Below are 27,360 nucleotides of genomic sequence, written 5' to 3'. Positions count from 1 at the left end.
TTGAATTGAAAAACACTGATTGGATTGAATTATTTAAATTTCATCCCAGCCTGGTAAAATATTTCTATATTTAGCTTGGTGGAGGTCAAGATGCTTTTTACTGTCATGGTTCAATGGGAAAAGGTTTCAGTGAGCAGACCACAGTGACAAAAATGAATTTTATTAACCTTATGTCTTTTATTTTTATTATTATTTTTTATTTTTGCTTTAGTGCAAATATTTCCAAGCGGCTGCAGTTTAAGGTTTGCAGTCAACTACATGTGTTGTCTGGTACCAAGCCACATGGTCTATTTTACACTATGTATTGGAGAGTTCAGATATAAGACGTCACAGAGTTCATTACAAAGTTCTGGTCACAATGGAATTTTAAACTGAAATTTGGAGGTGAAACCATTCTCTCTGCCAATAATTGACTTTCCTTGTGTGGGTGCAATCATTTCCGTTCCAAGTCCCACTGAAACTACATCTGTAAATTTGCCCTGTTGGTAACCAGTAAGCATTTTTGACTTTTCTAGGCTTTGGGAAGATGTAGAGTCAGACAATTTAATACAAATGTAGCTTATTGTCGCTAATTAGCTATATTGAAGCATTTACTTTTTATATAACCGTCCTCCTGAGTATAAAGTGCTACACAACAGAGCAACAATTTCCATACTGATGAGGGGGAATCAATGACACAAATATGAACTTTAAATAAACTATGAAGTTATATCTTGTAAGCGAATGAGAAAAATAACAAATTAATGGGTTAGCAAACAAAGCTTGCAGAAAAAAGTGTATTAAGCAGGCAGAGCTGTGGGAGTTACTGTGACTAAGTTGCACTGGAGTTATTGATAGAATATTTGCATGCAGGTCTTTAACAGTCCCTACAAAATTATAAAACACATATTTTTTGCAAAAATCAGTTGGATTTTCTTATTTATTGATTTAGCCTGCAGTTATATGTGACTGAGGCAAACAGGCACTGAGTACTATTTTAGTATTTCACTTCTGAATTTCAACCAATTAGCACAAACATTTTATATATTAATTGGATATTTGTTGGTACAGATAATGTTAGTGAGGGAAACTCAAAAACAATGGAAAACATTTTATTGTTTACATGTAAGGTTTTTGGCATTTTATGCTTACATGAGGCTACAATGAAGACTTACATAAGACTGCTATGGATGAGAAGCCGACAATGACTCTGATCATGTGCAAGATAAGTGAAGGTTTTAACTTAGCTTGTGTTGACACAGCATTCATGTTCATGCACACAGTTTCCAGCACAATGGGGCTCATTTTAAACATGGCTACACCAGTCAGATGCTAAGGGATTTAGCAACTGATGTTTTTATCATATGATTGTACGCTCTTTAAACTACACTTTTCTCCCCTTCAGCCACAAAACTGGTTAAAAAAAAACCTTTGACCCAAGTCTGTTAAAAAAAATTAACCAAGCATGTAATTCAGCCTCTTATGACCAAACAAAGTAAGAATCTACTTCTGGCTGCTCTCTCATTTCAGTGTGTGGCTCTGCTTTTTTGATGTAAAAGTCCAGACCATTCTTTGCAACTGCATTTTCTTTTCTTTTTTCTTTTTTGATGACCTATAGTGATGATGGAAACGTTACTTTAACAACATCAAAAAACCCCAATATAAACAATTAAAGAAAAAATCACTTCACATTACATTGTGAAAACCCATCAGCTTGGATTTTCCTGCTTTTCTGACCTTAGGATAATTTGCTGGAATGTCCACGATGTGTTAACATGCACCTGACAGGTCCAGACCAAAAAACTCCAAAGCTACTGCCTATATAAAGGTGCTCAGCCTTGCTGATGATAAAGCTAATCAAATGTATATGATCAGCAGCACCTGGTTGCAACATAATTTCATGACTATCAATCAATTTTTATTCAGTCAATCTTTATGTCCATAGAAACAAAACAAATCACATACAGTAACACAAGAGAAAAACAAATAAAAATACACCCAAATCACCTTCCTGCAACTACACCAGTGTCTCCACAATGAAGAGTGATAACGTGCGGTGCTAAACCTTGTATCTGCTTCATGTGCATGCAAATAGATTTATCAATGAGATGTGTTCATAAAACTTTAAATGTAGTGGCTCCAGCCGTTACAAACATTTCACTTGCACTGAGCCATCAGTTTATTCAGCAATAACTTCAAAGCCTCAATAAAAGCTACATGAAGTTTCCATAAACTTGTTTTCCTATAATTTGTCCAAAGGTCTTTCGTATACAGAGGTGTACATTATGTTCTAAATGAAGAAATGGTCTCTCTATCGACACATGCATTAAATTTATCTAAGATGTATGCACACTTCATCCAACATTTCCATTATCATCTGACATTTGATGTGAGACGTCCAAGATATCTGAACTTGTCACAGACAGTAAAATGATTATCTGACAATTTCAACTCTGGAAATCTTTGATATTTGTCCTTACTTGCTTCTGCAAATCTACAGTGCTCTTTTACAGAATGTAATAATGTAACGTAATGACATTGTATCTGATATCCTGTTAAACGTCATACAGTAAGGAGAACGTATGTGAAAGAGCCGCTGGAGACCAGCACTGCTAAGACTAAAGACAACAAGATCATCTGTATACATAAAATGGATCAATAAAATACCATGCATCCCATAAAGGCTCTTAATTTCTTTAAACAAATCATCAACATAAATATTGACAAGAATTGGGGACAAAATTCCTCCTTGTCTAACTCCATCACTAACTCCAACCAGGGCAGAAATGCAACAGCTTGCAATGTCTGCTTGTCTTTAACAGTTAAACCAGAAATTTCATGATGTATTTGGCAGCCCTCCTTGACTGAACTTAGCAAGTAACTTTATAAGTTACACACCTAAACGCTTTGGAGGCATTGATAAAAACACATAAAAAGTGATGAATTCTGTCTTCTACATTGGTTTAAAGTTTATTTCAAAGAATATATACAAAAATCAGCGCCATGCTTGAGTTTGAAGTCAAAGTGGTTATCAGTGAAGTTAATGAACATATGTAATCTATGGAGCCAGTTTCTTTCTAAAACTTTTGATGTTGTCTTCGCTAATAGTGTTGGCCTGTAGTTATCAAGACTGCTGACTTTCCTAGCCTAATCCTTAATGATCGGCACTAACAGAACAGATAACACTGGGTCTGGCAACAAGCCATGGATCATGCAACCAGTAAAACAGATGGAAAGAAATGGATGCCAGCTTATTACTGGCATGTTTAAGATGTTCAGCAAAAATATGGTCTAACCACATGCTTTTTTATCTGGTAGCTCAAGCATTGCTTGATATACCTCATGTGCCATAATGACCATGCACAGAATAATATTTGCAAAATATATTGCTATTTATTTTTGTCGGTGAATCATGAAAATATCCACGTATGCGCTGAATATTAAGGGAAAAACAGAAATGTTAAAAAGCGCCTAAAGAGGTAAACATCCTTTGTTAGGAAAGATCTAGGAATTGTGGGGAAAATATGAAGATGAGTGGCCAGTGGGTCACAATGAGTAAAACCTGTTTCTCGGTAAACAAAACTGACGTTTTTCAGTAAAATGCGCAGGAGGTTGTTATTCCTACATAATCTGAGTAAACACTGTTATTTTTTCCCCTTAGGTCTTAGTAGTCTAAGAGCTTAGCTGATCAGCCTGAATATACACAAATGGCTACAGAAAATAAGCGACTGAATCAATATGTGATTTAAGTTAAGCTGTAAACATTTCTTTCTTTTCACTCTGATCTCCCAGTCAGCTACACAACAGCTTTGAAGAAGCAAGTGGATTTTTTTCACAGCATGTCAAAAGATCAACACTCCCCGTCCTCTGTTGCTTCACACTATTCATCTGCCGCAGAGTGAATGGCAGAGCATTCACTCTGAAGTGTAGCGAGCATATAAAGGCCCTGCTTTACAAATAAAAGGTTCAGAGGAGCAGCGAGGGAGATGACAGATAGAGGGTTTTGGCAGCTTTATGGAAAGTGTGTATTTGTAATAACTTGGTCATGTCTGAAATGGGCATTCTTTAGAGTTTGTCTGTTTTTAATAAAGCTGCGTTTCACATGTTGGGGAGCTTGCGCTGGTGGTGACAAAGAAGGAAGAGTCAATTGCAGCTGTCTTTCTTGAGTAGTTAAACCCCTTGCTGTAAGGGTTCTGATCACTCAGGTAAACAAAAATAAAAAAAATCTCACTTGCCAACAATGGCCATTAAAAGTGAAAGCTCTGCACTGTGGAAACACTGAAAAGCAGTTGTTTTTTACTATACTGTGAAATTCATTTTGTGTATGGTTGAGACAAACTGGCTCCTTCATAGGTAGTCTGGAATTTTCAGCAAAATTATAATTCAAATACTCCTTTAATTATTGATTATTCTCATTAATTTTCAATCATTTTATATATTTTTCCATAGTATTACATTTGAATTTAACAGACAAATATTCGTGAAATTATGATACATTTCTGAATGTATTTTTACAATCTAAATATGCATATGTACAAAAAAATATATTTAAAAAACAAGTAAATTGTGTTTTACAGTGATGTTATGTTATTTTACCTTTGACATGTAAAATCAAGGTCTACTTATGTAAATTTAATGATATTCTAGAAAGACAGTACAAAACTGTAAAATATTCAGTAAGATACTTTGACATGACTATTTTTTGAAACAGTGTACCTACTCACTCCTCCACGGCCACTTCATGGCCCAAGTGCACTTCACTTTGTCTCAGCATCTCAACTCATCCCTCTTATGCGTTCTTTCTCTCTCTCTCTCTCAGACACATTTGCACCCTTGAAACATGATCTTGCAGAGCACCAGGTTTGTGATTTTTATGACTTAATTAGGAAAGCAGTGAGACACGATCTGCTCAGATGTTTGTAAATTACTTAATGTGACTTTTACAGAGGCAGATGTAGATGAGGATGACTGGAGTTCTGTGATGTGGTGCAGACATTGATTACATAACATAGTACAACTGAACCACACCCAGGTCCACCAGATCCCAGTTCACTTAACTGCATCGTGGCACAGCACGGAATGATCACACTAGTCACACGTACTGGAGTGTGGGGGGTCTAATGTGTTTGGGCACGGTATGAATCATCTAGTGTTCGTATACACTTGCAGTGAAGTTCTCAGGTATTCTGGATGCATTTAATTGAGAGGCCACAGGCTAGGTAGACCACAGGCAGGTAGATGTCTACTGTAAAGTGATGATCCCTCTTTCCAGGGAATTCTATGGGATTATTCAGCACTGGGACTCACAATATTTCAACAGAAAGAATGTCTCCTGCAGAGCAAGTTGTATTTCATGTTGTTTGTAATTGTATTGTTGTCAGTGAGTTTCTTCAAGACCATTTTAGACCCCTAACCATGAAATCATTGCCAGAAAAGTCAAATTATTTGAAAATGTGTTTAGAGAATTTAAAAAGATTCATTGCACATTAATTAGCATATATGACTTTTAATTTGTATCATATTTGCTACATCCAATACAAATGTATTGTGCTATTTCTTCAGCTTTTGGTGCGGAAAAAAATCACACGAAATATGCAGAAGTCTCAAAAACTCACAAAAATGTATATATCAAACATAATACACTAGGATATAAGGGGCTGATGTGCTGAAAAGCTGAAAACATCTCCTGATGTCTAGAAACATAGAAGCAAATCAAATGTCAAACATGCAAGAACACAGTGTCATAAATGTGGAACTTTGAAAAAATTCTGCTAAATGTCAAGACAAAGCCATTTTAACTACGCCATGAGCCTGACAGACAGTGAACGGTGAATGCAGCTAACAAAAAGGCTGCACAGCTGTAGGATTTACACTTAGCTTCATTGCAAATGCTTCGTGGTTTACTTTTGTGTCCTTAACTGGGTAGGTTAAAGCTTCATCCACAAACACAGTAAGGTTTTCTGCCAAAAAATTCTGTGTAACTAAAATAATTTTGTACTTCTATTTGGAAAGAATTGCTTCTAATTGATCAGGTTCCATATTGGTTTTTAAAAACAAATAAACAAACTCCAAGCTCTTCTAGCTACCAAAATAAATTGATTTAGTATGATAGTAACTTGTGCAAATACTAACACTAATGCTAAAACTATCTCAAATAATTCTGCGACTCATAGTTTTTGTTCATTTAGAAAGTTTAAACAATCAAAAGTACCTTTAAAGTGATTAAGAGTGCTTCCTTAAGCTTCATGGCCACTGTGAAAGGATTTATTTCTTTGGTAGAAAATAGGTACAACTACTGAAAATGCTGAAAGTAGGGTTTGTGAATTATCCAGAGTAATTTAGGACATTGTTTTCAAAGACAGAATCAGCTGCACGGGCTTTCATTTCTAATGAAATTTTAATTAATTCTTCAAAGCTGCAAGTCCCCTGCTTTTGTGTGGGAGATGTAGTGTGAATCCACTCCTTAAAAATGGCTGAACAGATGTAAGGAACGTTGCTATTTTGGTTTGTATCACTAAGGTGACTGGAGAACTCCAGTAATCTGCAGTGAAGTGCTGCGTATGGCTGCCTGTTCAGTCTAATGAACAGCAGTCCCTGCAGACAAACCGTGCGAGTTCTGCTCTTGATAGCAAAGACTTCTCCACACAGACCTTCAGCCTGAAAGACGACCGTGGGAGGCTGATTTCACTTCACCTCTCCATGCAGGCTGAAGAACACCACCGTGTATATGGGAGGACCACAGAAGAGGGCTGTAAGTGAAGTGGTTGGCACAGTTCACGCAGACTCCTCCAGCCATTTGTGTTGGCAGGACATGATGACAGCGTGACCCCCGTTTGCCTGAGAGAGCTCACGATGACGTGGAGGAATAACAAACAGCTACCTGCCTTGGCAACAGCACAGATGGATCTTAGCAACAGCTTACAGGGTCTAAGGAGTGTGTTCATGTACTAGTTGTCATATAGTAATGATATGTGCCATTTGTTTAGAACAAACTTTGACAAGGTGATTTACATTATCATTTTCTTTGTCCTTTCCAACTGATGACTTTATATATATACATCCAACATCAATTCAGGAAACATCTATTTGTAAATCTGTGTGTATATAGCATGTTTCTTTATAGGTATAGCTGTAGGTAGAGCACAAGCCCTGCATTTAATTTTGCTTATAAACTGATTAAGTTTTATACTCAAAGTATTCTACAAAAGCAGTCGGTTGAAAATTAATGAGTTTGAGGGTAAATAAATAATTCACAGGAGGGCTTTTAGTGACCAACGTGGCTTCAGGTTTCGCTGTAGGTTTTCAGTGTCATGGTGGTGGGATAGTTCCCACGGGGGAACACAGACAGGCTAACATATGAATGGCTGGGCAACTAAGCCTTGCAATTGCTGACTTTTTATAAAATTTGCAAGCAAACCTTTTTAGTAGTTTGAATGATTTTATATTTGCTGTTTGCTTGCTCTCATGTTAGTACTGCCAGGGTTGCCACAGGAGCAATACATTAAAGAAAGACATTAATTTAACACAAATACCAAACAACAGCTACGTCTTCTCTTGATGTAATGATGGGGCACTGATGCTGATAAGCCTGTTAAGTGACACAGTCAGCATTTCTGCCAGCCTTGCCTCCGGGCTTTAAATGGACTTTATTTATAGCACTTTTTCCAGTGCACTCATACAGTGCTTTATAATTCTATACATATTGTACAATGCTTTTTCTTATCATGCACACTCACAGGCTGCTGCTTTGGCTACAGCAGCTGTGTTGATTTCAGCTTTTATTGTATGTTTTTACCTTCGGTGGATTTTTCATATGTTATAGTTTGTTTGTTTTTTCATTTAAATTCTGCGACTGCTTCCAGTCCATATTTGGGACACCCCTCCCCCCCCCCCCTTTTTTTTTAATCTGAACATGATCATAGCTAGAAATCCTAGATTCATGTGACCACTCCTGGCTTTGTTACACCAGAATAGAACAGCAACCTGTTTGCAGCTAGGAAAAATTGATGGTTGCCCAGTGATTACAATTAATTTCTTCACATTCAGGAACCAGCTGCAAGTAGTTGCAGGGATTCCTTTCAGTCTCAAGGTGATTGTACACATCAGCTGGTGGGAGGCAACCTGTCTCCAAACTATCATGGGGCAACTTGAATGCAATCTCTCTTGGACAAAGACTGGCAAAGGTTTGCATATAATCTTGTGTAACTTATAAATGCAGACGGATTGTGAACACACATCAATCAATCTGAGTCCATCTGCGCCAATCACTGCAATTTGTCTGCGATATGTCTTTTTGCAACAGAGGACTTAAGTCAACAACTTGCCAACTGATTGTATAGTAGTGGTTGGTACTGCTCTCCCAGAGCATTGGGTAGGATTGAGGTTAGGGTTAGCACATATTATGACTCTGACTTCAGAGGTTTAATGCGAACTTCGTCATAAGTAGATGGCAACAGATTGGTGATTTTTGCCCATTTAGCACAGTTAATTGCCATATTATCACAGACAGATTGCATGTAATTGCCAGCTTGACCCCATTCAGTCACAAATCTGCTCTCAGTCTGCCATCAGACTGACTCCGCCTTATTGCTGTTTTATTGCTGTCTGGACGCACCAGAGTCGCTTTGAAACAACTGACTGTGAGAGGTCACTTGTTCATTGCAGTCACCAACAATTTTTTTTCCAGTGTGACTGTAGCATAAAAATGTTTAAAAGATGGATAATGGAAACAAGTTATCCTTAGACAACAGAAACTTTAACTCTTCAATGTATTTCTCTGAAACAATACTCTGAAGAAATGTAAAAATAAGCTTAATATTCTGGGGTGCCTGGAGTTTAAGAGTGAGTTGGTCTTTTAAGCTATTCAAGCTATTTCTGTCTGATCTTGCAGTGACTTGAGTCAGAGCGACACGGCAGACCTCAACTGGTCACAGCTTAGAGTCTTTCACAAGTAGGGATGGGCCAGCAACCAGCTTCTCAAAGCAAAATGTAGAATCTATTCTTGTGCATAAATTTGTGTGTATGCTAGTGGCTGTTCTGTGACTGTGGACCTTTCAGTTGGAACAGTATGGGCTGCCTGTTCTCTGGATTCTTTCTTTTGCCATGCAAGCCAGAGAGCTCTCTGCTCCTATTAGTCAATGTCACAAAACAAATTGTGGAGATTGTCATAGGAGGTCGAGAGAAGTTAAAAATATCAGTTCTGGCGGGCTTGACTTTTTGTTAGAATGTCACGAGGTATCTAAGACGTGGCTTCGGTGGTTGTTGCTACATGGGATAAAATGTATCCCATGGCCCTATGCTTATTTTTGGACCCACTGCTCTACATCTTCTCAGCTTCCACTGTGTAGTCTGAACTTCGCATCTGCATTATGTGTGCACTTTTTATCTCGGCTTGAGAACATGTGATGCATATTTGGGAAGCCCCAGACAAATGCTGAGTCACTTTTACTGTCAGGGCAAGAGATTAATCCTTCACACTAAACTGACAGACACATCGCATCTTTTATTTCCCCTCTGTGAGCCGCTGACCTCTGAGAAACACCCTAGCTGCTTCGTACAACAAGAAATACAGCGTTCTAAGAGGTCTTTTACTTCAAGTTCAATCAGCAGTAACCTGTAAATCCTGCTTTATAGTTTCTGATTCAATCGATGGTTTATTATACTTTTACTATTGCATCTGCTGTGTCACACTAGCATTTTTTCTTTTTCATGATACATTGATATGGTGGTCCCTGAATATGCTTTGGTTAAGGCAGTAATAATTTTCTGTTTTAAAAGAAAGCTAAAATGGTTGCTGATTACTGATAGGGACCTGTTTCTAAGCAGTCCTGCCCACCTTCTAGAGAATCATTCTGCTGTTTTTCTTAATGAACTGCAACAAAGAAAGACTCAATCAAGACACACAGATAAGAGGAAGTAAAAAAAAACGTGGAAAATTATGCTTATGGTTTTGCATGATAGTCCAGCAACTTTTCTGTAAAGCTCACCTGTGTTTGGCACAACCAGCCTCCCTCCATGGTGACCAAACACACCGGTGGTCCTCAGCGGCTCTTTGCAGGAGCTGAAGGGCCCAGTGAGGGTAAGCAGGCCCTTCTTCCTTCTGTCCATGGTGCTGCAATAGTCCCGGCTCAGATCTCGCGGGAAGGTCTCGGCTGGGGCTTTGGCGTGGAACTCCGCCCTCTCGGCCACACCTAGTGAAACCATAAAGGAGCTCTGAACTTTAACCTTGATGTCTGGCAGGGGGTCAAAGAGCTCTTTATCTGTGCTGTCGTGGAAGCAGAGGGGAGTGCTGTATGTCCGGCCCACTGTTAAGTCTGGCTGCATGGAGGAGTTGAGAAGCAACGGGTTTCCTACAGAGATGGAAAGACAGCACACAAGTCACCTAGAAGCCCTGCTCACAAGGGACCTGTATTATGCAGGGAACTCATTTAACTAATGAATCAAAGCCCTACCTAAACAGCACTCACATGGGATAATGAAATTCACTGTTGTCCCAGATACAACTAAAAAAGGTCAAGATTGTACCATTCTGGTATTTTTTTAATGCCTTGATTTAGGAAAGCAAAAAAAAAAAAAAAAAATTCAAAGATGTTTAAAAGCTGGAAAACATCTTACTTTGCATGGATTAAATATTATCCAGGGTCTCTGTCTGCAGCACAGTGCAGCAGATTACATTCAACTGAGTTGTCATTTCACAAAAAAAAAAGAACAAAATATTAAAATCAGCGTTAATATTTAAAATTAATACAAACATCTGGATGTCCCCAGATAGCACTGATCCAGGTCAGTTCAGGTTTAAAGGCCACATCGCCTGAAAATTCTTGCAGCTGACCAATGAAATTCCAGCAGCAATTAAAACAACATGCCCGGGCAGGCAGCCGCTACATCAGAGGTAAGGGAGCACAACCTGGACAGAAGGTCCAGGGCTCTGAGCCACGGTCAGAGCGTTAGATTTAATTACCAAGCACACCCACAGCTTGATCTCCATAATCCATCTGCTGGAGTCAGCTCCTCTGGACACCCAGTTGTCCTCCTGAAGGACAGGAGGGAGGGCCACGAGGATCTATGTGACCGCTCTGTAAATGAGGGGAGTCCTTCATCTCCCAGCATGAACCCAGCAGCAGCCTACGGAGGGAGGTGAGAGGGAGGCGTCTTCATCTGTGACCATTAGATTTGACGACGCTGCCAAACAGAGCAAGGAGCACGCCGCATCGATTTGGCAGACGTGCCGCGCCCCTCGATGAGCCAGCCAAGATAACAGTGAAGTCATTGAGTCCTTGCTGCCCAGCTGTTGCCAGGCGAGGGGTGCAAAGCAGGAGGCTAATGTTGTTTTATTTTTAGGGAAGTCATTAATTACCTGGTATGTGATTTGTGATGAGCATCTTGGAGTGTGTGTTGCTTTTTCACTTATTCTTTCAAAACTTTATCCCTTATTTTTTCCTTTCACAGGTAAAAGGTTGCTGGTTTAATTCCAGGAGGACATATAAATCCCTTTTAAGATGATGGCAGGAAGGGTGACCCGAGTACCCTGTACCCTGAGCAAAGATGTGTACACTTGAAAAATTACCACTGTTTTTGTGAAATGTGGTCAGTTCTGTTAGTGTTAGAATATGTTAGTGAATCAGTTTCTGTATCAACAGCTTGTGGTTGCTACACCTACAATGTGCATACTGCCATGTCTCTATTTGTCTTTATAAGAAAACAGGTTGTTGTTAAAGAGAAGCCTGCACTGCTAAGGGGAGAAACAACAAACAAAAATCAAAAAGCAGGAGAAAGTCAGCTGAAAAAACTGAAACAATAAAGTCCAAAAAGAGAGCCAGAAAGCGAGTGTTGGACTGACATAACAAAAAAACAAGAAAAACAAAACAAAAAACACCATCAACCATTTTTTCCATCTAAAATTTGGCATTTCCATTACCAAAAAACAAGGTCTAATGGGTTGTCTGCACTGTTGGTTTGTTGTTTTGTTAAATACAAGAAAATGATAGTTTTCCCTCCACAGTTTGAGTATGGTGTCATACTCTCCTCACCATGTGGCAAAAGCATGAACAGTTGTTCATGAAGTAAATATTACAAAACTATATCAAAATAATATGTTGTTACAAAATCCTCAGGAGCTCTTTGAGCCCTCAGATAGAGTAGAAAAGCGCTATATAAGAACCAGTCCATTTACCATTTACAGTTACACAGCACAGCAGTGTGCCTCTGTGTACCATGTGGAAACCACTGCAGTATGCTGTATTAATATCATTGCAGATTTAACATACTTTATCATTCACCACTCTAGTGCCTGCATTCCAGATGACAAAGCACCAGCACATATGATGCAGGTAACATTACCTGGTAATTGCCACTAAAGATGATGTTGCCAAAGAAATTGATAAAAAAAAAAGACACATTTTTCATTTCAAGTGAACCCACAGGCAGCTCTGCTCATTGCTGGCTCTTGGTCAGAGCCGCACTCTGGTGGACATTACCCCTCTGCAGCTGACATTCGATCACTGCTAAATTTTCTCCCCTCCGGTCGAGTGGAGAATGATCTGATTATCGCTTGAGTGTGCATCTTTAAGAATGGCGAAGCGAAAATGGAATGGCAGTGGTGAGATGAGAGAAGTTAATGAAATGTACCTCAGGTTGAATACCTTGAGGGATAGGTTTGGAATTGGGCTTCTGATTAAAAATCACTCAGAAGGAGAAGTAATGCACGGAGACAGGGTCAGGTCCAAAGACTTATTCTGCACTCTGATAGCAGAGAGCCATCCGAAAGCATTTAAGAACTTCTTTAAAAAAAATTCTTGCTAGTAATTATTGGGCATGAAAATGCTATTAAGATACAATTAAACAAAAACTTTGTAAGGTCTTTCCATCCTCAAGGAAGCATTTAATTTCTTGCCATGTTTATAAAAAGGATTGTAAAGCTTTAACAAGCAGGCCTGTGTAAAATGCCTCAACAACTTCCTTCAAAACAAACTGCGGGAAAGAGATGTGGAAGAAGGTGTTCTACATTTCAATAGAAAATGGAAAGGAGTGATTGTGGCTGGTCGAGGGCACAGCAGGCAGGCTGTAAGGAGAACTGGCCTATTTAAATAGGATTAATGACCTGCTGAATGTAGACCTGGTGTTTTGTCTCGCACCTTTCCAATGCCATGACAATGGGTGGGGCTAGACCGGCTCCCTAGGCCTTGGAGGTGCTGTGGGGTAGAGTGTAGGCCCCTAATGGGACTCTTCACGGATGCACTGAGGATGAATCACCTGTCAGCGCCATGGCTATCACATGCACTAACCCAGAAGTGTTAGGAACGGTCATGTGGATGCCTGTAGCAAGGCTGTCTGAGATGGCCACAGTCGTATAAGCAACAAAAGTTATGGCTGCACCCAACAGAAATTGAATTGATGTTCACTGTTCCATACCCATCAGTGGCTTAGGCCAGTGTAATCTAATGGAGAATATTGGTTGCCTGACATTCAAATGTGTGGTCTGCAGGGAGGAGGGGTGGTAGCATAGGTGTCTATCAGAGATTGATTATCTACCACTTCACAATAACAGACGAGCGGGTCTGTCAAAATAGAAGGACTCGTTCTTTCACTGATTATGGAGGGATAAATCCTAAGCAGATAGGGAGGCTGCACACCATTCTGCTTGATGCAAACAAATGCCATCAATCACCTGGTGGCCCTGTCAGAAAGGTCTGTGATGATGCTGCAGTTTGGCCTTGTGGTCGCTGTCTCGTGTCAACATGCAGTCGAAGGCACTCTCTTACCTTGTCTGGTGTTCTTGAAATTGAAAGACTGGAAACCCCCGGTGAGCGCAGAGGAGTCAATAACGTCCACGCCGTACTCGCTGTGATTTTTCCTGTACAGCATGACAGCCACCACAAGGATTGCAACGGTGATTATGCCGGCTCCAAGGCCTGAGTACAGAGCCACATCATTGGAGCTCTCCATACCTGAGACACAAGACACACACAAAAAATGGCTACCTTAAATTCTCTTATTCCTCACGAAGAACTTCGAAGTAATGGCCTAAGGGAATAGGACAAAATAATGGCCAGGCAATCAATGTCCATTTATGTTGCTCAAATTCAACATAATCAGTGCTTTAATTCATTAAATTGCCATTTTAGGTACTCTAAACAATGTTTAAAAAGAGCAATACCACTGTGACTGTGAGTCAGGGCTACATTAGATACTGTCCAACACATAACTGAAACAATCTCAAACTCAGTTGTGGGCAGCATAGTTGTATTGTGGGTTTCCTGTCCAATACTGAATAGGTCAACAAAATTCAACATTTATGGCCAAGCTTCAGTCTAATGGAACTGGAGCTCAGCGTCAGCTATAAAAGTAAACAAATGGAGAAAAATGGAGAAACTACTTTGGTAGTGACAAGTTTAGCAAGCAAATAAGGTTAGGTTAACCGGCTAGCTGCATTGCTGAGTGTTGATGATTTTGTCAACGAATTTACCCAAACCTCCAAACCTAATCTATGTAACTCACTGTAGCTATCCAAATTGAATACTTTATCAACTAACATTAGGAACTGACAATAACCAGACTCTCACAGCTAGCTAGGTTTTAGCTACCAGCTGTAGATTTTGCTTGAATTTTCACAAAATCATATCTGTAATATAAACATTTAATAGTGTTAAATAAAAATAAGACTATCATTTAGATTCTGCAAACTATTTTTGCGCTATTATACTGATACTGAGGGATACAGTATGTGCAATGTTCTTCAAGTTGTTGTAGACCTACATTGCACAAGTACACCATGATAGTGTAGATCAGCACCATCTAATATACGTCTTATCACTCTCACTCTTTTGTCCGATGTTAGCTTGCAGTGTAGTGCCACAAGCAAGGAACAACAGCTCACTTAACAATTACTTTACCTAAACAGAAAGAAGCTGACCCAGTGAAAGACTTTTTCCTTAATGTTGTGTAGAAAAGAGCATCGCCTTAGTTGTGATAATAAAGACCCACAGAGAGTGAAGATGAGATGGAGAAAAACAGTGGAGAAAATGATGTTATTATGTGGACATACAAGAGCCAACTCAAGCAAGTTTTGCAATGTGTTACAATGGGTTAGTATGAAAATAAAGCAAGAAGGAGGAAATGAGGTATGACATCCAATATTCACATGGCAGCTAGAGAAGCTACAGTGCTACAGTCAAGTTGATATCAAAAGATATCTACTTGACTGTAGCACTTGAATAGCACTGTAGGTCTTCTTATTCCATCCATAATTTTACTTAAAATATACTCTAAGTGTCTTACTAGAAATACAATTTCATTATTTATTTATTTATGTATTTAAATTGTTTTGGAGTCGTTAAAAATAACTCACAATTGTCCTCAGATTTTTCAGATTGTCACTACAAGGCTCCTGTTTGGAACTGCTTGGGCTACATGCATCTTGCCTTAGTAATGTTTTACCACTTTGACCATGATTGTTTTTAATGTTTGATTACAAGTGCCTCTGCATCATATAAAAAGTTTAGTTTAACAAATCTGATTTTACTTTGAAAAAGTACCATCAAGTCATCCATTATCTAGAAAATGTGATAAATAAATACTTATATCAACTTCATAATTTACATTCATCATTTTATATTTAGCCAAATGAATCACAATAAAACAGAGTGTAAGGTGGAGAAATCAAAGGTTACCATAACTGGACAAAAATGCACGCGCGCACACACACACACACACACACACACACACCGTTTGTTTACACTATCAGAACGAGACAGTGATAGAAGTGGCGGAAATTAGCAAAATGGTGAGGAGTTCAGTCATTTGGGAGGGGCTCAGAGTAGAGCCGCTACTCCTCCACATTGAAAGGAAACAGCTAAGGCTGTTGCCTTTTGGGTAAAGTTTTCCAGCTTGGCATATCTTACTGGGAGGAGGCCTCGGTGTAGACCTGGGACCCGCTGGAGAGATTACATCTATCAGCTAGCCTGGGAAAGCATTTTCCTTGGAAAAGCTGAAGTAGGTGGTGAGAGGGAGGTCTGAGCTTCCCTGCTGCTGCCCCCATGACTTCAGATAAGTGGAAGAAGATGAATGATTTTTTTTTAAATTTTAGATTTTAATTTTAATTTTGGTGGTTGTCATGAATTTTCAAACAGCCTACATCACTTTATTCGTTTTTCGGATGTTAATTTGTCATATTTTAGAAATACATGAACATCTTTTGTAGTTATATTTTTCCATATCATATTCAACATCGCTTTATCTGAAGTGTTTTTCTTCCTCATTTTTTGGAGTATAACGTGCAATGTTGACAACGCGTGATGTGAGTTGTTGCACATTTAAGCACCATGATTCATCCTTGAAGAATGTGATTAATGGTTTAAAATGCCTTTGTTACTTTTGACATTTTCCTTTAACTTGTTCTGCAATGTAACTTAACATCGGAGTGTTTCTTAGTTTTAGACCAAGTTTGTCCAACTTTTTTTTTCCCAGGGTGAGTCGACTGGAACATCCGTAACCACCACAGTCAATTTTCTATCAAACAGTCAAGATGTTATTGAAGTTCAGACTTTTACTTTTAATTTAACAAAAGTATTACACATTAACTGTTAACAATAACAGCCATTTTCATACATAGTCCCCCATTTTCAGAGACTCAGTGTAATTGGAATGAAACATATGGAGCTGATCCCAGTTGCTGAACTTGCAGTTTGTAGCTATTCACTGTAACTCTCAATATGAGGTCCAAATAGATATCAGTACAATCGAAGGAGGCCATCATTACATTGCAAAACAAAACAGCGCCATCAGAGCGATAGAAAAAACTTTAAACTGACCAAATAAAAAACCTGGTACATTCCTAAAAAGAATGGATGCATGGACAGTTCAACAACACTAAAAGCCCCAAAGAACCACAGACGACAACTGCAGTGGCCGTTCCTTCTTTTGTTAACAACAGTTTTTTTCAGAGCATCTAACCAAGTAAATAGGTAGGATTGTCAAAAGCATATCAAAAGTTGGCTACATGAAGAAATATCTTTGAAAAGATGAAACTAAGATTATCTTGTATCACAATCATGGTAAGAGGACAACATGAAGAAGGAAAGGAGCAGTTTATCACAAACTATTAAATATAGTGGAGGCATGCACGAATGGGCATGTATGACTGCCAGTGGAACACAGCCATTAGTGTTTATTGATAATGCGATTGCTGATAGACGCAGCATGAATTCTGAAAGGTACAGCGCTATATTCTCTGCTCACGTTCAACCAAATGCTGCTAAAGTAGTCAGACAGCACTCCACAGTACAAATGGACAATGATCCCAAACATACTGCAAAAGCAACCCAAGTTACAAGTCAGTCACTTGATCGTAACCCAATAGAGCATGGCTTTCAGTTACTAAAGAAAAAACTAAGAGAAAGAAACCCACAAACAAGCAGCAACTGAAATAACTGCCAGGAGGAAACCATATTTAGTGATATTCATTGGTCTTAGACTAAAGGAAGGCATTAACTACAAGAGATTTTTATAAAGATGCTTGTTTGTCAGATTGCTTTTGAGACTCTGAGAATGGGGAACTATGTGTAAATATGGTGGTAATTACTAAATAGTTTATGTAAAATTTTTCTTAAAGTTTTGTTAAACTTGAGCTGGAATTTTGTACTTGAACTCTATCTTTATCTTAGTCTTGACCTTAACTTAGTCTGGTTTAAAAACCACCAGGGTGTAGCATATTGGAATTAACTAGAAAGAAAATGTCAGTCAAATACTTACAAACCTAAATTTTGTGACTTTGTGAGAATATGGTGAAAGGAGTAGACCATAATGTTAAACTGTGGCATATTACACTAAAGCTAGTAACAGTGAGAGTCATTAGCCTTGCTGTCTTTAGACCTACTGGTCTATGTCCAGTAGCTGTGATGGATATCTCACAGGAAAGGCAATCAGACCCCATACAGTATAGCCCCAGTGATTGCTTGCCACATATAAGCTTTATGCAATCCCCATTCAATCATTTAAGCTTTTGTAGTAGGCACAACTTTCATCTTGAAGTGGCAACCTAATGGAGCTACAATAACACCTGACAATCACTTACTTGGACTAACTCTGGCAAGTGATTGAAAGCCACCACAGGAATGCAAGGACAGCGCTGTAAATTGCTCAAATTAGCTCATTTGCAATGATTACAACTCATTAATCCTCCACAACATAGCACATGTTCACTTGTCACAACCAATATATCTCATGGCTCAAAGTAGAAACACAGCTGTGATGTCACGGCTGTCATAAAAGTTCAGCACTGAATAATGACATGAATTTGTAATGAGCGTTTGCTGGGTTAACACCAGAGCTGCTTAGATCAAGGTGAACTAAATACTGTAATTCATAATTTGTCCATTTCCAGAGTATATGCTAAGAGAATGCAAAGGACTGTCACTCCTCTAGTTTGCCTATAGCATTTCTTGCGCTCATTAAGGGCATATAACATATCAATGGCAGGTGGGAGGGCAGGGGAGTAGAAGATGAAAGAAATCCACAGTGGAAGACTCACTTTGAGGTTTAACGTCATGTAGCAGCTTTCGATCTGCAAAGACAGAGAGATAGAATGAGACAAAGAGGAGAGAAAGTGGTGATTAAAGTCTGAGCGTCTGTGAAGTGACTATCAAATGTGGTCTCAGATCCAACACCCTGAACAGAGGGAAGCTCTTCTACTGACTGTACTTACAAACGATATATTGGATCTCATAATGGCCTGGAAGGTTTTAATATAGTTATCAAAGCATCACAGAGAAAGAAGGTGAGGTATAGATTGCATAAACTCATCTCTGAGTAAACTAATGATCTCTAATGTTTGAGGACTGAGTCATACTTTTCTACCAGACTACACCGATCACCCATAACATTAAGACCACTGTCTAACTGTCTAAAATGATTATCTTATTGCATTGCAGTGTTCTGTTGCCTTCCCCAAACTGCCAACAACATTCTTTTGGGGGATACAATGTACCAAATGCACGCTGCACCAAAAAAACTGCTCAGAATCCACCAAGAACACAAAAGGAGGCCTATGGTAAGACGAGCTTTTGCAGGATGCACTGGAACAAGCCAGGTCCACTCAGGCCTCACTCCCACCAGACCCAAAGGAACTACAGCCCAGTGCCAGGCCGCACAGAACAACCATAGAGCTGTCTGTAGTCTGGCAGCTCAAACTTGTTTAGGTGTGACAACAGAGGCCTGCACAATTCATGTAGGATTTTAATGTTGTGGCTGATCGGTGTTCACAATACATATTATGGAAGTGAAAGTGACCATTTCAATCTAAAGCAAGTTCAGCTATGGATGAATAAGTGTAAGCCTTTTTTTGTTGTAACCAGTATTATCTAAATTGAATTTCATGGAAGAGAAGAGATATACATACACACACACAAACACACACACCCACATACATGCTATATTGCTAAAAGTATTCACTCACTCATCTCTGAATCACTGACTTCAGGTGTTACAATCGTTTCCATGGCTGCAGGTGTAAAACAAAATCAAGCACCAGGCATGCAGGCAGCTTCTACAAACATTTTTTAAAAAATGGGTCACTCTACAGAGTGGTACCATAATAGGATGTCACCTATGCAACAAGTCCAGTTTTGAAATTTTCTCACTTCTAAATTTTCCACAGTCAACTGTTAGTGGTACTGGGAATAACAGCAAGTCAACCACGAAGTTGTAGGCCATGTAAAATCACAGAGAGGGGTCGGCAGATGTTGAGGAGCAGACTGAGCAGAGGTCGTCAACTTTCTGCAGAGTCAATCGCTACAGACCTCACAAACTTCATGTGGCCTTCAGATTAGTTCAAGAACAGTCAGTAGAGACCTTCAGAATGCATTTCTGTGGCCAAGCTGTTGCATCCAAGACTTGCAACACAAAGTGCAATGCAAAGCTTCAGCTGCAGTTGTGTAAAGCACATCGCCACTGGACCCTAGAACAGTAAAGACACATTCTCTAGAGTGAGGAATCACGCTTCTCTGTCAGGTATTCTCATGGATGATGGTTGCCAGGAGAACAGCAGATGTAAGATTGCAGTGTGCCAAGTGTAAAGTTTGGTGGAGGGGGGGGATTATGGTCTGGGGTTATTTTTTAGGAGCTGGGCTCAACTCCTTAGTTCCAGTGCAAGGAAATCTTAACGCTTCAACATACCAAGATATTTTGGGCAATTTCATGCTCCCAACTTTGTGGGAATAGTTTGAGAATGGCTCCAATCTGTTCCAAGATGACTGCAAACCAGTGCACAAAGCAAGGTCCATAAATGAGTGACTATGATCTGTGAGTCCTGAACGCAAAGCAATAAAACACCTTTGGGATAAATTAGAGCAGATACTGTGAGCCCAGCTTTCTTATCCACCGCACAAACATGCTTCTGGAAGAATGGTTAAAAATTTCCATAAACACACTCCTAAATCTTGTAGAATGCAATTATTTCTTTGTTATAACTGTGCTTATTGTCAGTAAATCTTATAGAGTTGGAAAGACTTCTTATTTCCCCTAAATGGTGCCACATTTGTAAGGAAAATGCATTTCTGGGTAAAGCAGCAGAGTTGACTATGTGGGTTGTGCCTATGAAAACCTGCCAATCTCTGCCAATGCCAAACAGCTTATTCTGCTACTGACTCTACCTTTGAAGATGCCAGGGACATCGCGAAGTGGGTGTCCCCAGGAGAGTACACCACAAGAAGAATCTTCCACAGTTTTGCAGTAAAGGTTTGAAGGATGGTATGGACAAAAGCTCTCTACCCAGACAAGTAGAGGAGGATGGACTGACCTATAGTCTTCACCTCAACCCTATTGAACACTTGTAGGTTCAGCTATGTATGTTGTTGATGTCCGAGTGACCAGCACGACTGACATGACTGACTGATGACAAATGCTGGTTGAAAAATGAGATGCTATTCCACAGCTGGTGACCAGCATGAGGAGGAAGTGCCGGGCTATTGTGGTTATAAATGGTTTCTCCACATCCAAAGGAGGCCCCTGCTTGATAAATGAATGGATGATTAAACTGCCAGTATGTCTGGTTTCTTCAGACTTCTTAACAAACACAATACACAGCACCAAACAAGACTCAATAGCAGAAATAGTTCTTTGGCATTAGCAGAGAGCATTTGATCTCTTATTCGTGGGTGCAACCCGCAGACTCAACTCTGCTGCTAAACTCACAAATGCAATTTCCTTACAATTGTGGCACCAAAAAAACAGGTTTTCCAGTGGTTGCTTTTCTTGCCAAGAAAAGTTAGTACAACAAAAGAAGAAATGAAATGTACTAAGTTTATATGTATGTTTATATCATGCTTATTTATGATAGCAGCAAATAGCCACAGTACCTAAAAATACAAAAAAAAAAACCAAACCCAAAAAGTAAATAAAAAGTACTCTGAAAGTTTTTAGTGATGTACTTGCACAAAGAAAGGTTCCTGTATCATAATATGTTTATATAGTCCATTTTACAATGATGCTAACTCACATTTTGGCAATTGCTTTTGGCTATTGTTACACTGGAGCTGCCAAGTTGACTGATAGAAAAAAGCTACACTGTTTTTCAGTGTTAAGATTGAGTGTAAACATTTACAAGCAATCCAAGTCAAGCTGGTATTAATGAATGTATCTCGATTTATCTACTATGTTTCTCCAATATCTGTTTTCAAACATAAAAAAACTGATAAAAGCTAAGGATCTGTGGTACAATGGACCAATGGACAGAAGTCATGCAATAGTCTGCGTAAAGCTGAATTAGCATTACTTGCACACTTGTGCATAGGAGCAAGGTTTATATTTATTAATTACATTTACAACTTATTTAACTTGTTACTGGGACCAGCTCATTTGATTTTAAATCACTTCATACCAAAATAATAATGAAATTATATTTCACACATCAAACATTATTTAAAAGTAGTGACTGGCTGACTCATGACATGTCAAGGGAGCGGTGTACAGAAGAAGGAGTGGTGACATTATCATGGACTGGGAATCTGTGTCAGTCCACACTGTGCCTTCTTTTTCAATTCACACCTCCTCTTCAAGCACACTTGCGATGACTTGCCATGTTATAGTAAGTGTATATATGATAATGATAATGTTGGGGAAAAAAATTACAATAATGATGATGACAGTAGAGAGAAAGGCCTTACTTTGGGTACACAGTCCATCTGTGCAGTTCTCAGTGGCCTCACTGTTCCCTTCGCACATTTTGCCTCGGTGTCTGGGTACTGGGGAGTTGCATTCCCGAGTTCGCTGCCTCTCACACTGACTGCTGCACACTGTCCACTGGCTCCACTCATTCCAGCCTCCATCAACTACAATATAGGGATGTAGACATCACAGAAGGATTAGCACAAAGGCAAAACAGAAAGACAAAGACTGGCACCAACCCACATCAGTGATTGACAGTAAAAACTTTCAGTGCAATCACCAGTGCCAAGTTACAATGTACTTTGATTAATATTAAGATTAGAAGTCTTAAGTGATTTCAATAAATGGTATATTTCAAATGAATGGCATATAATGTGCTTCCTAATTAACTTTAATAAATGATACATATATAATATAAACAGTGCACTCATGCCATTTTGGTAGGAGTTTAATTGGTTCACAATAAAAACCTTGTTAAGAAGTGAAGGGTTTCAGTCTATGCTAGGGGGCTATTTCTTTGAAACGGTAAGAGTCAAATAACGCAGTAACATTAATGGAATCAAAATGAGGCTGCATAATAAAATTGTTCCTGGAGTTCCTGAAACAGCCTAATTATCATTAGAAAAAAGACGGGGAAAACATTGTTATACAGGCTCAATCAAAGGACTTGTAAATACTGAAGAACTCAAGGGACTTTCATAAAGAGTACTTTTTGAGACAGTTCACAGTTTATGCAGGCTTATGATGCTTTAAACTGATTTTTTTTTCTTTACACATTAAAACCACTTACACCTAAACTTTAAAACTGATCATCTTATTACAATCCAATGTTCTGTTGTCTCCCCAAACAGGCAACAGCACTCCCTTGGCAGGGCAATGTACCGCACAACAGCAAAAAAAATCTGTTCTGAATCAGCCAGTAGAATACAATAAGCCCACAGTAAGATGAGCATTTGTAAATTTAAATTAAGAGGTCACAATAATAAATACAGATACAGCTTTAGATTTTTATAGGTTTTTATTAACGTGTGGTATAATAATATAGCATAATAGGTTCTTGCCATAGCACCTGTTGGGAATACTTTATGACACTATTTTAATAGTCTCAGGTAGAGGAGCAGCAGCAGAAAACAGCTGCTTATTCTACATATTTTTAGAATTCTTCTTCATTCTAATTACTTACTAGTTACTCTTAGCATCTAGTTACTGGGCCACTGAGGGCATGTGTCCTTAACTGACAAATCAATGTGTATTACCAGAAAGCTAGGATTTCACTTGGGGCATATTATCAATACTGTATTTATTAAAATGCAGATTCAATTTTTGGTTTGTTCGTCTGAAAAAAGGGGCAAACAGATTGAGTCCTATTTGTTGAGGACTCACTACTATGTTCCTGGCCAAATTGCCACCCAACTCTGTTCAATCTGATTAATCGTAGGGTACATAAGTATTCCTACCTGTTTTCCTCTAGAGTGCAGTTTCCTAAAAATATGTTTCTGAAGAAATAAGCTGCATTCTCAATGACATTGTTTGGTTAAAAAAAGAGTCTGAAATACATTTGACAATACTAAACAATATTTTCCATTTATGCGTTGGTTTATTAGTTCTATTGATGATCATGTCTTCCCACGTCATGTCTTTGCTATGTATGTGTGGCCTGGGGGGTGTCCAATTTCGCTGCAGGTGTAAACATTGCATGCGACAAATAAAAGGCTTAATTGATTGATTGATTACTTCTTATTTTTGATGAATATTTCTTTTTTTCAGAAAGTAGAGTCCATGTTATGGACTTTTTGAGGTCTCTGCTCAGTAAAATAAATGATTATAGATAAATATAGTCTGCTATAAAGAAAATAGGAAGTGACACATCCCTCGCCTGCCATCAAGCTCATCTTCTCTCTCATTTGGAAAGAAAGCATATTGAACAAAATGTCCATCTTTCTTTAAGATAAAGAGTAATTTTCCCTTTGGTGAAACACATACACAAATTTAAAAATGTACATGTTTCTACAGCAAGCTCAACTAAACACATGGATTCAGTATGATGCACAAATATAAGTGCTGGTCTGTTGGTACAGCTTGAGAGAGACACTTTCTCCCCATTAACCCCAAGGCCTGTTTATATAATGGAGTTTCATGCAAGGCTATGAAACCAAGGCAGCCTGGTGCATGCTAATAGATGGGATTCTTCCACCATGCTCTGTCATCTGATCAAGGAGGGCCTCATCATGCTTAGCTTAACAAATACAGGGAGACCATATGGCGCCTGAAGATTTTTTGGCAGCAGCGGCGATACCCATAATACAGTCTTGTGGGCGATGAAGAAGGTAATTTTCCTCTTTTGAAGTTCCACAGGCCCTACCTACACACTGCAATTGTTTGTGGGTTTTTCTCACCTACTTGTAATGCAAACGAGGTGTTTGTATGTTGGGGAGAGAACGCTGAGTGCTAGTGAGTTTGACCACAAACACTAGTCATTGTTTGTGTATTGTTTCCCCTATGACTTCTTGCTCTGATTCTGTTGAATGAGCTCATTTGCCAACTGGTAAACAATAGAGAGAGTTCGACAAACTGTAGCACTTGCAACATTTTGGCTTCATAACTTACCCTTTCTGGTAATTTTATGTTGTTTTTCTGTAATGTCTAGTTTCTTAAATTGGCTACATATAAATTCTCATTCATTTTGTTTGGGTGACATTTTTAGAGCATACGTGTCCCTTTCTTTTTCAGTTTTACCAGATCTTCTGGTTGAACTTAATTGCAAACACAACACAACATTTTCTTTCATTAAAACATTTCTGTGTTTATCAGAAGCAAGCAACTTTTGAAGTTTTTATGAACCGGCAGTAGATTTAGCTTCTATCATATTACATAAACAGACAATATATAATACATTGATGTATAAATATTTTGTGTTCAGTAACTTGGATTCAAAACCCTGCAGTGGCAGAAGACTTTCAAAGCACTTTTGAAGAGAGATCATTTCTTAAATTTATTTTATTTTACAGTCAGGGAAAACGGTGGCTGGAATAACCATAACCAAAATGACTGTGACTGTATGAATTTCTGATCTCATTGCCTTAGAAATGATTGCTTTAAAGACATAGACCAGGTCTATGACTACTCATCTAAAAAACGGGATAAGAGGGAGTCAGTAGACTGTGATGTAGTTGCTGAAGGATTGCAACTTGTGCAAAATGAGATGTCACTAACGTACTTTTAAATAGAAATCTAACCAGAATGCAACCAGCTGAGATGACTCCCCTACTGGAGAGACAATCACTGACAAGTTGGGCTCATTAGAAAAGTACAGATTGATTGCAGTGTGTTGGCAGTCTCTCTGTCTTTTTAAATTAACAACTAACCAGGAAACCTTCGTGATTAGTATGCAATCAAAGGTGGTTGTCGAGAGGCCGAGGGTGCTGCAAGCCCAACCACTGGTGACAGTAAAAACTTTCAGTGCAATCGACGGGAAACAACAAATTTTGACTACTTGTAGTGAGGTTGCTGTCCTATTTTTACTCTAGTGTGTGAGCCCATTAGGGCAACCGTGGCTCAGGAGGTTGGGAAGCATATCGGTAACCGGAAGGTCACCGGTTCGATCCCCGGGCTCTCTGTCCGGGCCGTTGTGTCCTTGGGCAAGACACTTTACCCTCCCGCCTACTGGTGTTGGCCAGAGGGGCCGATGGCGCGATATGGCAACCTCGCTTCTGTCAGTCTGCCAGGCAGCTGTGGCTACAACCGTAGCTTGCCTCCACCAGTGTGTGAATGTGAGAGTGAATGAATAATGGCATTGTAAAGTGCTTTGTGTGCCTTGAAAAGCGCTATATAAATCCAATCCATTATTATTATCATTATTATTACACCACCATAGTGAAATTACCAAAGTATTAGCATCACTGGTTCACTTTGCAAATTTTGTATAATACAGAGGAAAAAGAGAGAAAAAGGCATGTATGTAACACTGTCTGACATTTAAGAAATTATAGTCACTGCTTGTGCCCGTTACAAGATAAGCTCACAAATTGCTGGTTTTCTGCTTAGTCTATGACGGATGTGAAAATTATGCTCGTGCAACATTACACTTGTCTGGGCCAAGAACTGATGTGTCAGACATCTTCTGCTAAATAATACAGTAATGTACTAATGTACTAAGTGTTTACTTTGTTAGCAGCAAGTACTTAATGTTCCCTAATATTGGCTAACTATGAAAACTTGCAGGACACACCAAACCAAATGAGACCCAGGAGTGATTGTATAAAAAGATGCAAGGAGATATTCTAATGACTTAGAAATTTATCTTGTAACTTAGAACTAAAATAATGATGTATATTTCTTTGAAATGATAAGGTTTTTCTTTAATTTGCCAAAAGTCACTGGCAAAAAGGGATTTTTACTTTGATTTCATGTTTTTTCCTTCCCTATTAACATAATGATGCCATAGAGATTATATTGTGCCGACTTTCACCTAAATGCATAGTTATAGTAATTTTTGTGGAAGAATTCAGCAGTTTACAGCTGAATTTGTTGTGTGTCTCTTTGCATCACATGACTAGTGTCTTTTCTAACTTGGAGAGGCTTTTTGAGTTGTCCTTGCTGGGCCACAGCTTCCCAGGTACAATGCTCAGAGCCTACTGGTATTACAGCCATCTCCACAGTGCAGTTGGGGTCTGTCTTTGGGATTTTATTACCAGATCAACTTTTCTTCAGAGGAGAGCCTAGGGCAGGGGTCGGCAACCCGCGGCTCTGGAGCCGCATGCGGCTCTTTAGTCATTATTTTGCGGCTCCGGGTGGTTTGGGAAAATAAATTAGAAGTATTTAGCTGAAGTGTATTTTATTTGTGTTTAGTTCTTTTTTTAACTTGTAGTTCTAAATTGGAAGATTATTGTGATTTTGAAATATAAAAATAAAATTATATCTTATTATTTTTTCATCGCTCAAAATAAGCGTCACACTCGCAGAAGCCGGTGTACCCGCCGAAACGCCATGCATTTATCAAGACTTTTGACCCCAGGTAGGCCAATTATGGATCTTCGGATCCACATTATGTCAGCAGCTATTCTCCACCATGAACTATGTTAAAAACAAACACCGCTCACGCCTCACAGATGGCAGCTTACAGTCCTGCGTAAAGATGAAAGCCCCGAATTGCAGATGCTGTGCGCAGAGGTTCGGGACGATAAGTCTTATTGTAAACATATCACGGCAGACCCGACGATGTTT

The 27,360-nt window shown here is 39.0% G+C and overlaps 1 protein-coding gene across 4 annotated transcripts in view; it reads right to left on the bottom strand.

Annotated features, from left to right (window-relative positions):
- The window catches only part of unc5db (unc-5 netrin receptor Db), a 284,478-nt gene that overhangs the window by 66,059 nt on the left and 191,059 nt on the right, over positions 1 to 27,360 (bottom strand). For 2 of the 4 annotated variants that reach the window (XR_014877264.1, XM_085180733.1), the window contains exons 7-10: positions 22,137 to 22,301; positions 18,506 to 18,538; positions 13,740 to 13,925; positions 9,966 to 10,328 (exon numbers count right to left, since the gene is read on the bottom strand). Coding sequence is in view for 3 of the 4 variants with exons in the window: in XM_085180733.1 (XP_085036859.1) it covers positions 9,966 to 10,328; positions 13,740 to 13,925; positions 18,506 to 18,538; positions 22,137 to 22,301 (747 nt within the window). In the remaining variant the exon portion in view is untranslated. The remainder of the gene's footprint in view (positions 1 to 9,965; positions 10,329 to 13,739; positions 13,926 to 18,505; positions 18,539 to 22,136; positions 22,302 to 27,360) is intronic. The other 2 variants (XM_085180735.1, XM_085180734.1) reach the window with 2 other exon arrangements.

This window comes from Neolamprologus multifasciatus, chromosome 12, assembly GCF_963576455.1.
Source record: "Neolamprologus multifasciatus chromosome 12, fNeoMul1.2, whole genome shotgun sequence".
Lineage (NCBI taxonomy): Eukaryota > Metazoa > Chordata > Actinopteri > Cichliformes > Cichlidae > Neolamprologus > Neolamprologus multifasciatus.
This window is presented reverse-complemented; position numbering and strand designations above follow the sequence as displayed.